Source organism: Melospiza georgiana, chromosome 27 (assembly GCF_028018845.1).
Source record: "Melospiza georgiana isolate bMelGeo1 chromosome 27, bMelGeo1.pri, whole genome shotgun sequence".
In the NCBI taxonomy this organism is placed as follows: domain Eukaryota; kingdom Metazoa; phylum Chordata; class Aves; order Passeriformes; family Passerellidae; genus Melospiza; species Melospiza georgiana.
In genome coordinates, this window is record NC_080456.1 from 853,103 (window position 1) to 866,010 (window position 12,908).

General features: G+C 50.4%; 1 protein-coding gene across 3 annotated transcripts in view; it reads left to right on the forward strand.

Annotated features, from left to right (window-relative positions):
• The window catches only part of KIRREL3 (kirre like nephrin family adhesion molecule 3), a 414,805-nt gene that overhangs the window by 360,538 nt on the left and 41,359 nt on the right, over positions 1-12,908 (forward strand). For all 3 annotated transcript variants that reach the window (XM_058041431.1, XM_058041433.1, XM_058041434.1), the window contains one exon: positions 1,193-1,298. In XM_058041431.1, the coding sequence (XP_057897414.1) occupies positions 1,193-1,298 (106 nt within the window). The remainder of the gene's footprint in view (positions 1-1,192; positions 1,299-12,908) is intronic.

Below are 12,908 nucleotides of genomic sequence, written 5' to 3' on the forward strand. Positions count from 1 at the left end.
GATATTCTGCATCTGAATATTTCACCCATTTCCTGCTTGCTTTTATTGGTTCTTTCCTAAATTTTATTTGCTGCTAAAGCATTTAGATGCTTCTCATGTAAAAAGGAGGAGAGAAACTGAGGAGCAGCTGGAAGACTGGAGAGCCTGTGACACCAGTAAGGCCTTGGCAGAGATGATTAGGCTGATGAAGGAGCAGAAATGCCACTTTAAAGTTAGAGGATAGACAAAAAATCATTGTTATACAGCAAGATATTAAACTGGAGTGTCTCAAAGCAGGCGAGTTTATGTCCTTAAATGAGAATCAGAGCCAGCAGTCACATTTTCCAAGTGAAATGTTACATCAAATGGTGTCTGTGGCTCTTCTTCCTGTCTTATTTGCTGAAGCCCTTCAAGAGAAGAGCAGTGTTCGTGGCATCAGCTTGTCTGACAAACCTTATATGGCTTTAAACTGAAAAATGGCTCCGGCTGCCAGAGGACAGGGTTAGATGAGATCTCAGGAAGAAATTCTCCCCTGTGAGGGTGATGAGGCCCTGAAAAGGTTTTCCAGAGAAGCTGGAAGTGTTCGAAGCCCGGCTGGGCAAGACTTGAAGCAGCTTGGTTTAGTGGAAGGTGTCGCTGCCCATGGTAGGGTGTCACGGACATCTTTTATGGAAAATCCTTTCCTTAGAATTTTTCCTCCTGAGAGGCCTCAGGAACAAAATGTAAACAATGGTTATCTGCTGCTGTGGAATGCAACAGGTGCATCTCTGATTGGTCTCATGTGGTTGTTTCTGATTAATGACCAATCACAGTCAGCTGGCTTGGACAGAGAGCCGAGCCACAAGCCTTTGTTATCATTCTTTCCTATTCTATTCTTAGCTAGACTTCTGATGAAATGCTTTCTTCTATTCTTTTAGTATAGTTTTAATGTAATATATATCATAAAATAATAAATCAGCCTTCTGAAACATGGAGTCAGATCCTCATCTCTCCCCTCACCCTCAGACCCCTGTGAACACGGTCACAGTAGGGATGGAACTGGGTGATCTTTAAGGTCCCTTCCAATCCAACCCACTCTGGGATTCTGTGATATCACAGCTCCAGGGAGTCTGAGTGCTTTTGCCGGGTTTCTGACAGCCTGAGGAGCTGGCAGGCAGTGGGCAGGGGGTGTCCCAGCTGTCCTGGGTGTCTCATGGGCTGTCTCTCTTTGCAGACCCTCCCCTGGTGAACCTGTCCGTGGAGCCGCAGCCGGTGCTGGAGGACAACACTGTGAAGTTCCACTGCTCTGCCAAGGCCAACCCTGCTGTCACCCAGTACAGGTGAGCTGGCACCCCTCAGTGCAGCCCTCTGCTGAGAGCATCTCGCCTTCCTGTCCAGGTGACCCATCTGGAAATCTACTTTTCCACCTTGTGATAAATTCATTATCATTGTACTTAATTTGTCGTGGCTTGCTGATCTTCATCTAAGGTTGGTAATTTGCTCCATGGGTCATAATCAAACCCACAGGTGTTTTGGGCTCCGTGCCAGGGTCTCTGAGCCCCCTGGCAGGGTCTTGGCCGTCCTGGACAGCCAGAGGGATGTTCTGGGTTCCCACAGGTGTGAGGTCTCCTGCATCAGCAAACACCCCTCCTATCACAGGTTTTTTTTGTCTAAGCAGACAAAATATGGCTCTGGGAAGCAGGACAGGCTGTCAGCACACTTTGGGAGAAAAGAGCTTTGTGTAGCAGGTACAGCCCTGTCCTGCCTCATCCATCAGCCACTCACCCCTCCTGCCTGGAAGGGCTGAGCATGCACACACAGGCTCACCATCCATCCTTCCTCTGCAGAACCATCCATGGATAATAACAGGAGGCACCTCCGGGGACAGGTACCATGACCCTCCTCCTGTTAGGATTGTGCAGCTTAATTAGTACAATCAAGTTTCTGGGTAGGAACTATCCCTTCCAGCTGGATACCAGCACAACAAAGCTGTAATTGTGTTCCTGGTTACACAGAAGAGTTATTAATTCAAGAAGTCAATTAATGTCAAAGATACAAATAGCCCTGGTTTCATATTTACAGCTAGAAGGAAAACAAAGTGCATGGCAGGCTGGGTGAAGGACCCACGTGGTTCTTACCCCAGGACTGATTCTGGTACAAGGCAAAACAACCATCTCTGGTCAAGGAAACAGACATGGGCAAAACCCTGGCAAAACCCAACAAAGGGACCTTCCACATCATCTCTGATCCCAGCTGGGCTGATCCCTTGTGCACTGGAGCAGCCTGGAAGGCTCCAGTCCAGGGTTTCCACTTCCTTGGACAGGGACTAATGAAAAGAGGAATGGCTCCCACTGCCAGAGGGCAGGGCTGGATGGGATATTGGGAATTGGGAATTGTTCCCTGTGAGGGTGGGCAGGCCCTGGCACAGGGTGCCCAGAGCAGCTGTGGCTGCCCCTGGATCCCTGGCAGTGCCCAGGCCAGGCTGGGCAGGGCTGGGAGCAGCCTGGGACAGTGGAAGGTGTCCCTGCCATGGCAGGGTGGGAACAAGAAGAGCTTTAAGGCCCCTCCAGCCCAAACCATTTTGGCATTCTGTGATTTCCCTTGGCTGTTTCCACCCTGGGGATCCATGCCCAAGCCAAGCTGAGCTGATTTTCTCCACCAAGCAGAGGTGGATCCAACACTCCTCTCCCATCTTTGCTGCCATCTCGGTAGAACAGGTTTTTGCTGTCCCCCCTCTGCCCTCTTCCTCCCTTCTCACCCATCCTGAGGCCACAGGTCTTGTCACCCTTCCTGTCCCCTGAGCCTCCATGATTCTACTTTGCTTCAAATGGCTTTGGGATTCATTTAATGATGGACTTTACTCTTAAAACTAATTGCATGTTTTTTCAGGCTATGCTTTCCCATAAAAAAGGTTCGGGGCAGGGAAAAAAAGAGGCATGACAAATTCAATCACTTTGGATTTTTCATTTCTTGAGTTCACTTAGCATGTAAACTTCACACAGGGCTTTTTCCCTACCACTGTGACAAGCAAACAGGACTCAGCAGTGCTCGCTGGGGCTTCCTTCTGCTTAAAGGCTCTGATTGATGAAGGGGGGATTTGTTTCCCTTCCACAAGATCCCAAAGCTCTTCACTATGTAAAATTGGCAGATGTTCCAGCACTCAAGCTTGGAGCCCTCTGGAGTGGGTCAGCCAAACAAGGAGCCCCCTGCACCTTGACACTGGCCAGGAGAGAAGGATGGGAACTGTAACACTCCAGGCCTGGGACATCTGGAGGTTTGAGAAGGAGAACATGAGCTTGGTGCCATCCCCAGGACCCCACCACTGGTGAAAATGAACTTAATTCTGCCTTAAAAAATCAACAGGAAACATGATTATTTTTCCCCTCCTTGGGCAAGGACCACTCTGATGTCTCTCCTCTGGCTTCCCTCATGCTTGGACAGAGATCCCAGATCTTCAGACAATATTTATTTTTAATCCCCCCCCCCCTCAATATGTTTGTCAGTAAATAACTCTGAACAGAAAGGAAGAATGTTTAAACAACCTAAATCCCCTTTTGTGGCCATAAATCTACAGCCAGCTTTGCAGGGCCATCCCTGCCACCAACACAGCAGCAAGCTTCATCTTGCTGGAGTTTTTGAGGAGCCAAAGGTTTTGCATTGGGGTTGCATCCTGGGTTTTTTTCCTGGGAAAAGCACATGAGGTCCAGTATCCCACCCATAGATGTTCCCTTGGGAAGCATCCATGAACTGGGCTCTTTGTCAGGATGAAGCCACTAAACCACCTCTGTGGTCCTGCTGACCCAAGATTTTAAGCCCAGACCTCCTATTCTCTTAGTTAGGAGGGCAAGGGAAAAGAAACAAAATTCAACACAATTTCCCAAGAGATGAAAAGGCCCCTCTGCCCCTATAGAGAACGTAGTTTTGATTAAATTGAGCTGCTTTTTCCTTAGGAAGTTTTCTTCATTCTCGCTTATATAATCACACACAGGTCGATTTTAATGCAAGAAAAACTTGGTTGGAAAAGAGACCTCCGAGCAATCCACTCCCAGAGCCAGAGTGGAAAGTTACAGCCTGCACCTTGTCTTCTCTTCTGAAGGCAGAGGGGTAATGGCATTTTCTCAAAACTGACAGATTTTCACAAAATCTTTGGCCTCAGTGGCATTTTCCAAGCAAGAACCCCTCTTCTCTAAAACCTGCTGGCATCTCCTGATGTTGGGAGGCAGGCAGGGCTGGGGCAGGGCTGGAGGCACAGCTCCTCTGCTCCTTCCCCAGCTGAGGAGGCTGGAGCTGAAATGCCAGCCCCTTTCCCTTGCTGGCAGCAGTTTCCTGCTGAGGATCAGCATTTCCCCAGGGAGGTTTGTGTGCCCGCGGTGTCACTTGGGCTGTCACTCACTTTGGACACAGAACAGGCCAGTGGCACTAAAAGCAAGGGGAGGGCAGAGGCTGGTGAGGTGTCACAGTGATCCTGAGCAGGGGGTTCTGGCACAGGGTGAATTAACCCTCTGGCAGCAGGGGTTTGCTCTTTGGATGTTTTCCCCCCTTCCATATACAGCAAGCTTTGCACAGACACATCCTACAGCTTCTGTAGGGTCTTATACCCATAAGCCCCTAAGGTGGGATAAACCCATCTGGCCTGGGTTTATCCCACCTCTGTCAGGTTCATCCCACCTCTGTCAGGTTCCCTTTGGAGCTGAGGAGCAGCTCAGCCCACTAAAACCTCCCTGGGTGTTGCCAGTGCAGCATCCTCCACTTGGAAAAGGCTCAAAGGGGCCCTGAGCTCCTCAGCAGCGCTTCCCTGGATGTGTCCCCATCTGCTTTAGCACCATGAACATAGGGCTGGAAGCCCAAAGAGGCTCCCTGGTGTCCCAAGGGTGGCAGGGGACCACATTAACCTTTTCTCTCCCCTCCCCTGAGGCACTGCCAGCCCCTGCCAGCCCATTTGCTGGCACACGGGCAGGAAGGGGAAAGGGAGAGTAATTAGCTGTCGCCGTTGTTCTGTACCTGCGATGGCGGGTGAAATTAATGGGAAGCAGCAGAAGTCAGGGCGACGTGAACCGACTCCCAACCAGGCCTCCTCTTTACTCCCTTCAGATCTCTCTATTTGCCAATCTTCTCGCGGCTTTTGATGTCTGTTGTGTGTCTGTGGGGTGTTTTCTTGCTGTTATTATTTATCACTCGCAGTGAGAAAGAGAATCTTTAAAGTGGCAGAAGAAAATGGGAAGGTTTAATATTGCAGGAGGCAGAGTCCCTGAGCATTTCGGGCTCCTGAGCTGATGATTATTTCTGTGGAGCGATGGGGAGCTGGTGCAGGCAGGGAGGGCAGTGATACCAATCTCATTCTGTGCATCCACACAGAGCTCTCACCCCCAGGGCTGGCAGAGACCTTTGCAAATAATGTTATCTTTGGTGGCAGAGGGAGACATGTGCAGCCACCCTCCAGCACCAGCTGCAGCTCTGGGACCACTGCACTTTCAAAGGAAAGTGTGGGACTGACAGACAGACACACAGACATAGCTGGGAAGAGGGAGATAGCCCTCCCAGCTGCTGCAAGGTGTTGAGCACAGCAGTTGTGAGCAGCTCTTCATAGCTGAGGGATGTTGCAGAAGTCCAGCAGGTGCTACAGCAGGAGCAGAGGTCAGGAGGAGCCAGGGGACATTTGTTTGTCAGCCACCCAAGGGATGGTGCTGCCCCACTTCTTCCCATCCCACGGCCAGACTGGGATCACAGCAAGTGCAGTCCAAGCAGATTCCACCCACCCCTGCTGCTGCCTGAATGCAGCTCTGTGAGTGGCAGCCCCACCATGCCCCCACTCCTGCTGAGAGCCATCCCACAGCCATCCCAAGCTCAGAGCCATCCCACAGCCATCCCAAGCTCAGAGCCATCCCACAGCATGCCCTGTGCTCACCTCCTCGTGCTTCCCCCTGAGCACTGTTTGTTTGTTGGCTCAGGAAGGCAGGAAAGCCCTTGCTCAGTAAATACTGTTTTATCTCTGAACAGCAGCTCGCTGTCGCTCATCAAATATTAATCCAAACTCAACTGCTTCTTAACAAGGTTTTCTTTGAAGGCATTGGGGCTGGAACACACCTGGTGGGAGGCAGTCCTGGCTTCCCCCTGGCTTTGCCCAGGGAAAACAAAGGGACAACAACAGGGAAAAGCTCCCTGGTCTGGTTCCTCCACTCTTCTCCATAGGATAGGCATTTCCCACCCAGCTTTAGGAAAATAAGTGGATGAAGAGCCCAAGTGCCTTTGGTGTCTCCAAGGTTCATACCTGCCCAGGTACAGGTTTGGGGTGTTTTGGCTGCTGGCCTTGGGGGAAAAAAAAAAAGTGGCAGAATTTTGTAGATACAGAAAGATTTCACCTGATATCAAGGAGCTGTGAGAGAGAAAGAGAACATCACAATGTGCATCATCTGTGCTCTGCCTTACACTGTGCAGCTTGGAGGCATTCCTCCCACGGAGACACATTCCCACAGTTTGTTTGAACAAACCTGGGGAGAAATTCAAACTCCACAGAGCTTTGCTGCTCTTTACCCTTTGAGCCTTGTCTGCACCATTTGGGGACCTGCTGGCATCTCACCAGATTTATTCATGACATGCCTCAGCTCCCATGGGGGAGTCAAGTTCTGTAAGAGCACGTGCCCCATGTCCTGCTGGAAATGGCTTGGAAGTTTGCTCAGACACTTGAACCAGCTCCCTCGTGGCTCAGCATTGCTTTGGTGCCTGGCAAAGAGCAGGAAAAGCAGCAGAAATCTGGGAAAGCTTTATCAAAGGGATGGGGAATGGAGGAGGGAGTGAGCAGCTGCTCAGCCCTTGCTTGGCTTGGCAGAATCACTGCACTTTCCCTGCCCCAGTGGATGTGGCTGCATGGACCAACTCCCTGCCAGGAGCACTTCCATCATCAGTCAGTCGTGGGCTCAGCACACAGACCCAGATACTCCAAAACAAATCCCAAGGAAAGAGCCAAGAGACATTCCAGCCATCCCTGAGTGGTTGGTTATGGCAGAGGGGGTAGCCCAGAATGAAGGTCAGCAAGTTATAGAATCACAGAATCAATTAGGTTGGAAAAACTCTCTAAAATCATTGAGTACAACTTTTACCACTGCACTTCCAAGGCCACCACTAATCCAGATCCCCAAGTGTCGCATCCACACATCTTTTAAATTCCTCCAGGGATGGGAACTCCACCACTGTCCTGTTTAAATGTCTGATCCACGTTTTAGTCAAGAAATGTCTCCTAATATCCAATCTAAACCTTCCTTGATGAAATTTGAGGCTGTTTCCACCCCTTCCACATCACTGATTCAGATGGAATTCCAGGGAATCCCATCCCTAATTCCTCACCCTCACTTCCCAGGGATCAGACCTGTTCCCATGCCAGAGGTCTGTCCCCAGGGATACATCCTTAGCAGGTTAAAAGGGAAGGTGAAATAAAACTGCCTGCCACATCCAGGTAGGGAGGAGAGCTGGGCTCATGGATGGGTGCCCCTGTTCCATCTGAGCATGAGGATCTATAATATCTCTAACAGAGTCAAGGAATTCAGGTCTTAGGGAAGGAAGAGTCACAAGAATTGTTTGCTGCTGCCAGGTCGGATGAGCAGAAGAAATCACCCCAGACAGTGGGAGCAAGATGTCTCTGTTCCACCTAGATCTCCATTGCTTCTTTGCTTGGTCAGTCAAGCTGTGGATGTGCACAGATCCCTATTCTGGCTGAAAGGCCAGGAAAGGCCTGTTTGGGGTTTAACACCCTTTCATGACACCAGAGTTGTCCCTACCTCTTCCAGTCAGCTGAATAAATTCACACTGTATGGAATAAATCCATAGGCTGTAAAGGCCAGAAGGGATTATTGGATCGTGGGAAGCTGATCAGAGATTCAGGGCAATGATTTCATTGGCAACTTTTGAGAGAGAAGTGGCAAATGATCCATTTAATAGGCTCTGCCTCCAGCCAAGCCAGAGCAGGGGCTGTTTTCCCTCTTTTGGCACTATAAAACCTGGATATATTTTAATATGCAATTCTGGTGGCTTTGAAAAGTGCCTCCTGGGAGTGTTTTTGTGTTCCTTGCATTCCTCTGCCTGTTCCTGGAAGGCCCAGGATACAAGTGACCAACCCCTCGTGCCTTGCATTCCCAGAGCTTCTGATCACCAAGATCACAACCAGGGAGGAGGATCTGCCATATTAACTCCTATTAAATTACAATCATACCTGTCTTAATATTTAAAAGGGACTGTCAAGGGTTTGAAACGCTGCAGGGCCCCAGTGGCTGCAGACAAGGTGTGAAGTCTGTGGGTGCACGGGCACTTTTCTCCACATTGATTGCACTCAGTGTCCCTCTCACAGGAAAATCACCCAGATTTCTCCTCCAGGGTCTGCACCAGGACCCTTCCAAGGCTGTTTGGATGGGCCTTGGAGCAGCTTGGTCTGGGGGAAGGTGTTGGAATGAAATGAGCATTAAGGTCCTTTCCCACCCAAACTGTTCTGGGATTCTATGGGATCATCTGGGATTCTATTCCAACCCAAATTCTGTTCTGGGGCAGCCCCACAAGAGCATCTGCAGAGTCTCAGGGTGCCCAGAAGGCTGCAGAGAGATGAGGTGGGGAGCAGCTCAACACATGTTTGGTCCAGACCAGAGGCATTTCAGCATCTTGAAACGGAATGGTCACTTTGGTTTTGCTGCCATTTCTTGGCACACTTTGGACCTTCTCCCCCCCCCAGCCAGCTCCCTCCTCCAGCCCAGCCTGGGAAAGTTCTCATTTCTGCCAGTGTGCAGTTTTTGTTGCCCTGCTCCCCCTCTCCCATCTGCTGTGTCCCCTGCAGTGGCCGTGGCTGCCGTCTGTCCAGCCGCAGGATGCTGGCAGCCCATCTGCTGTCCCTGGGCAGGGCTGCACCTCCCCTGCTGCTCCCCCAGCCAAAGCTGGCAGGGAGGGAAGAGAAGCTGCAGTGGGGAAGGGGCCCGCAGGCATTTCACAGCAGTAACAGAATAAATCTAATTTATAGACATAGCAAAATGCAGCTAAAGCAGGAGTTGAAATAAATGCAAAGCACACCGAGGTCTCAAGTTATCGGCACTGTAACATTTTTCCTGACTATCTCTGTTTTCCTGCCTGGGTTTGTCTTTGTAGCTTCCTCCCAGACAACTGGACCTTTGCTCTGAAGTGAAAATGAAAGCTGGGGAAAAAAAAAATACCAGGAAATGAATTCTTCAGATCTCCTTCGTGATGCATCAGCCCCATCTGCCAGCTCCCTGTGACAGGGAGCAGAGCATGGCTGGTGGCAGGTGGAGAGACAGGCTTTAGAAAAAGGAAATAAAGTAAAATAAAAGGCACAACTATCCCTGCAGCTGGGAAGTGAGACTGGGCTGCTGGGGGGCCTCTGCCAAGGCACAGAGCTCCAGGTGAGACTGGGAAGACAGGGCTTGAAGAGGCTTCACTCATGGAGGTGTGAGGACAAGGAGATTTGTCTTCCCATTCCCTGGCTTGTCAAGGTAATGGGAACAAGCGGGTGGGAGATGTTCAGAGGCAGCTTGAACTAATTAGGAGAGAGAATAGAGGGGAGAGAGTCTGATGGAGGGGGGGAAAGGAGGGAAGGAAAACGCTTTGTACTGGTGAGCACCATCCCTGACACAGAGACGATGAAAGTACGAGAGCAGAGTGATGGAGCAGCCAGCCCGGGGCTGGATGGAGCCTCTGCCACGGTGGGGCTGCCAGAGGGGTTTGGGGGTTCCAGGAGAGCTCACAGAAACATGGGGTGCCCCATGGTGGGTGGTGCTCATCTCCATCCCAGCCAGGACCACTAGCATCCCAGGAGTCGGCAGCACTGGGACTTTTCCAAACTCTGCTCCAGCCCTTTCCCAGCCTCAGAGTGAACCTGTCCCCATCTCATTTCCTGACCTTGGGGCTGTGGGTGTGTGTTCCCAGCCTCAGAGTGAACCTGTCCCCATCTCACTTCCAGCACACCTTGGGGCTGTGGGTGTGTGCTCCCAGCCTTGTCAGTCACCCCTCCTTCCAGACTTGCTCCTGGAGCTGGGAATGAGATTCAGAAGGGAGCATCCTTGCCTCCTCTGGCCAGATCTCCTCTCCCTTTGCAAGAAGTGGCAGCTTTTTGTGCCTAATTTAGCAGTCTTTAATCTGAGTTATTCCAAACCACACTTGCCACTTCCTTCATGCGTTCCCGCAGGATGATGGGCTGATTTCACAGAACGAAAAGCCTTAAGCAAATCTTGTCACACAAGAAAATTGATTTTTCAAAACTGACTTTTACAAGATTACTGGTGGTTTTTTTCCTCCTCATCTTTCTTCTATATCGTTCCCTTCCAGTCTCACGAGGTGGCTTCAGATCTAAGGAAATTAGAGATGCTGTGACTAAATTGAAAATGTAAAAATGGGGAGAAAGAGGGGAAAAAAAGACACCCAGCACCTCCTCTGCTGCTGCCTCTGAAGGACAGAGCTGCATGTGCTTGTGAAGGAGCAGAGCTGTCTCCTTGACCTCTCCCACTGCCATGACATCAGTGCCACATCACAGCAGAGTCTGTCCAAGGATTATGCCAACACCTCACAGGCAACATCCCCTGATGGCCATTCCTTGGTGATCCCAAGCTAGATCGTGGGGTTTTTTCATTCTCTCCCTCAATCTGTACATATTATTTTATCTTTTGGAATTAAAAAAAACAGTTTCCCCCTGCTGCTCGGTTCAGAGACATCTCAATGTGTTTTGTTAAAAAAAAGAAGACAGAGGAAGAGTTGCCTTGAAGTTGTTTCAGACAGCTTAAAATATGCTAAGCTTTTGTGTTTCTGCCACATAAATAATGAATCCTCTTACAGCTTCTGAGTCAGGAAAGATGTTGATTTAAGAGGCCTTCAGCTCTGTTTGAGGCTTTTCTGCCAAAAAGGGAGGAATGTGACCAGGGACGAGCGAGGCATGAAGGATGAAGCAGAGTGTGCAAGGAGGATGTGGGATAGGGACAGAGGTGGCACCACCACAGCCCTGCAGCAGCTGTTCTGAGGGATTTCCCTCCTTGATTCCCTCTTTACTCCTTTATTGCAGACTGTGGGGGCTAGAGATGTGTTTAAATAGAGAACAGATCTGTGAGCATCTACTTCTGTCACTATCCCTGCCCCAGTAAACCAGTGGGGGTTTGGTGACTGCAGCACCATCAGTTGTTGATCATTTGACTCATCCCCCAAGTGCCACCCTTGGGGAAGGAGTCAAATGAACAACAGAGCAGTCAGGAGAGCTGCAAAATGTGGGCCAGCAGACATGGCAGGAAAATGGGAAACCCAGTGGGTGCTGGTGTCCCCAGCAAACCCGGTGGCTCCCCAACAAACCCAGTGGGTTCCAGAACAAACCCAGTGGGTCCCACAACAAACCCAGTGGGTCCCCAACACACCCAGTGGGTCCCACAAAAAACCCAGTGGGTTCCCAACAAACCCAGTGGGCCCCCAACACACCCATTGGTTCCCCAACAAACCCAGTGGGTTCCCAACACACCCAGTGGGTCCCCAACACACCCAGTGGGTCCCCAACAAACCCAGTGGGTCCCCAACACACCCAGTGGGTCCCCAACAAACCCAGTGGGTCCCCAACAAACCCAGTGGGTCCCAAACAAACCCAGTGGGTCCCACAACACACCCAGTGGGTCCCACAAAAAACCCAGTGGGTTCCCAACACACCCAGTGGGTCCCCAACACACCCAGTGGGTCCCCAACAAACCCAGTGGGTCCCCAACAAACCCAGTGGGTCCCAAACAAACCCAGTGGGTCCCACAACACACCCAGTGGGTTCCAGAACAAACCCAGTGGATGTCAGGTGCCCTCCAGGACCGTGTGCCCATGTCACCTCCCCAGTACCATGACCAGACACTGGCAGAGGGCTCAGCTGCTGGAATGTGGATCCATTGCAGAGCTGGAGCTGGCAGGTCAGGCTGAGTTCATCAGGAAACAGCAAAAAGAGGAGCAAGAGCCAATCTGGCCCAGGCTGAGCTAGGGCAGGAGAGCCTTTCCTCCCCAAACCTGTGTGACAATGGAACCTGTGCCAAGAACATGCTGTGCATCCTGAGCATCCTCTCCACCTGGCTTGGCACAACTGTTTGGGGTACACAGCACCTACCCTTGCACACCCCATCCCAGAGAGACCCCAAAGGAGTTCTGGGATTGAGGAGTAACCCTGTTCACTTCAGGTCTCAAAAATACCCTTGGCTTTCTGTTCCACTCTAGAAACTGCTGGCAAATATTAAAGCAAAGAGAAAAGGCAGGGTGGTGTCTCTGGATTAGAAAGTTGTTTGTAAAGCATTAACCAGCATTTATTGCTTAGCTCCACTTTGTTACTGAAGTGGGTAGTGAAGAACTTCATGGTTGTTACTTTTGGAGATGTCTTTTTTTTTTTTTTTTAATACTGTTTCATGCTGTTCTGTGGAGAAGTTGATAAATAATCACAGAGCTCTCTGGGTCAGTCTGTTGTACCAGGACAGAACCACACTGGGTTGTTTGCCCATGACATGGCTGAGAAGAGCAGAGCTGTGCCAGGGTGTCAAGGGCACTCCAGAGGTTTGTGAGAGAAGAGAAACTTGACCAGAATTTTGGGGATGATGGATGGATGGATGGATGGATGGATGGATGGATGGATGGATGGATGGATGGATGGATGAGGGAGCTGGGGTTGTTTCAGCTGACAAAAAGAAGGCTCAGGAGAGACCTTATTGCTCTCTACAGCTGCCTGAAAGGAGCTTGTGGTGAGGTGAGGGTTGGTTTCTTATCTCAAGTAACGAGTAATAGAATAAGCACAAACAGCCTCATGTTGCACCAGCAGAGGTTTATACTGGATGTTAGGAACAATTCCTTCCCCAAAAAGGTTGAACAGCCCTGACACAGTCTTTAGAGGGAGGGATTTAGAAGGTGTGTAGCTGTGGCACTTGGGGACACAGGTTAGTGGTGGCCTTGGCAGTACCAAGTAAGGC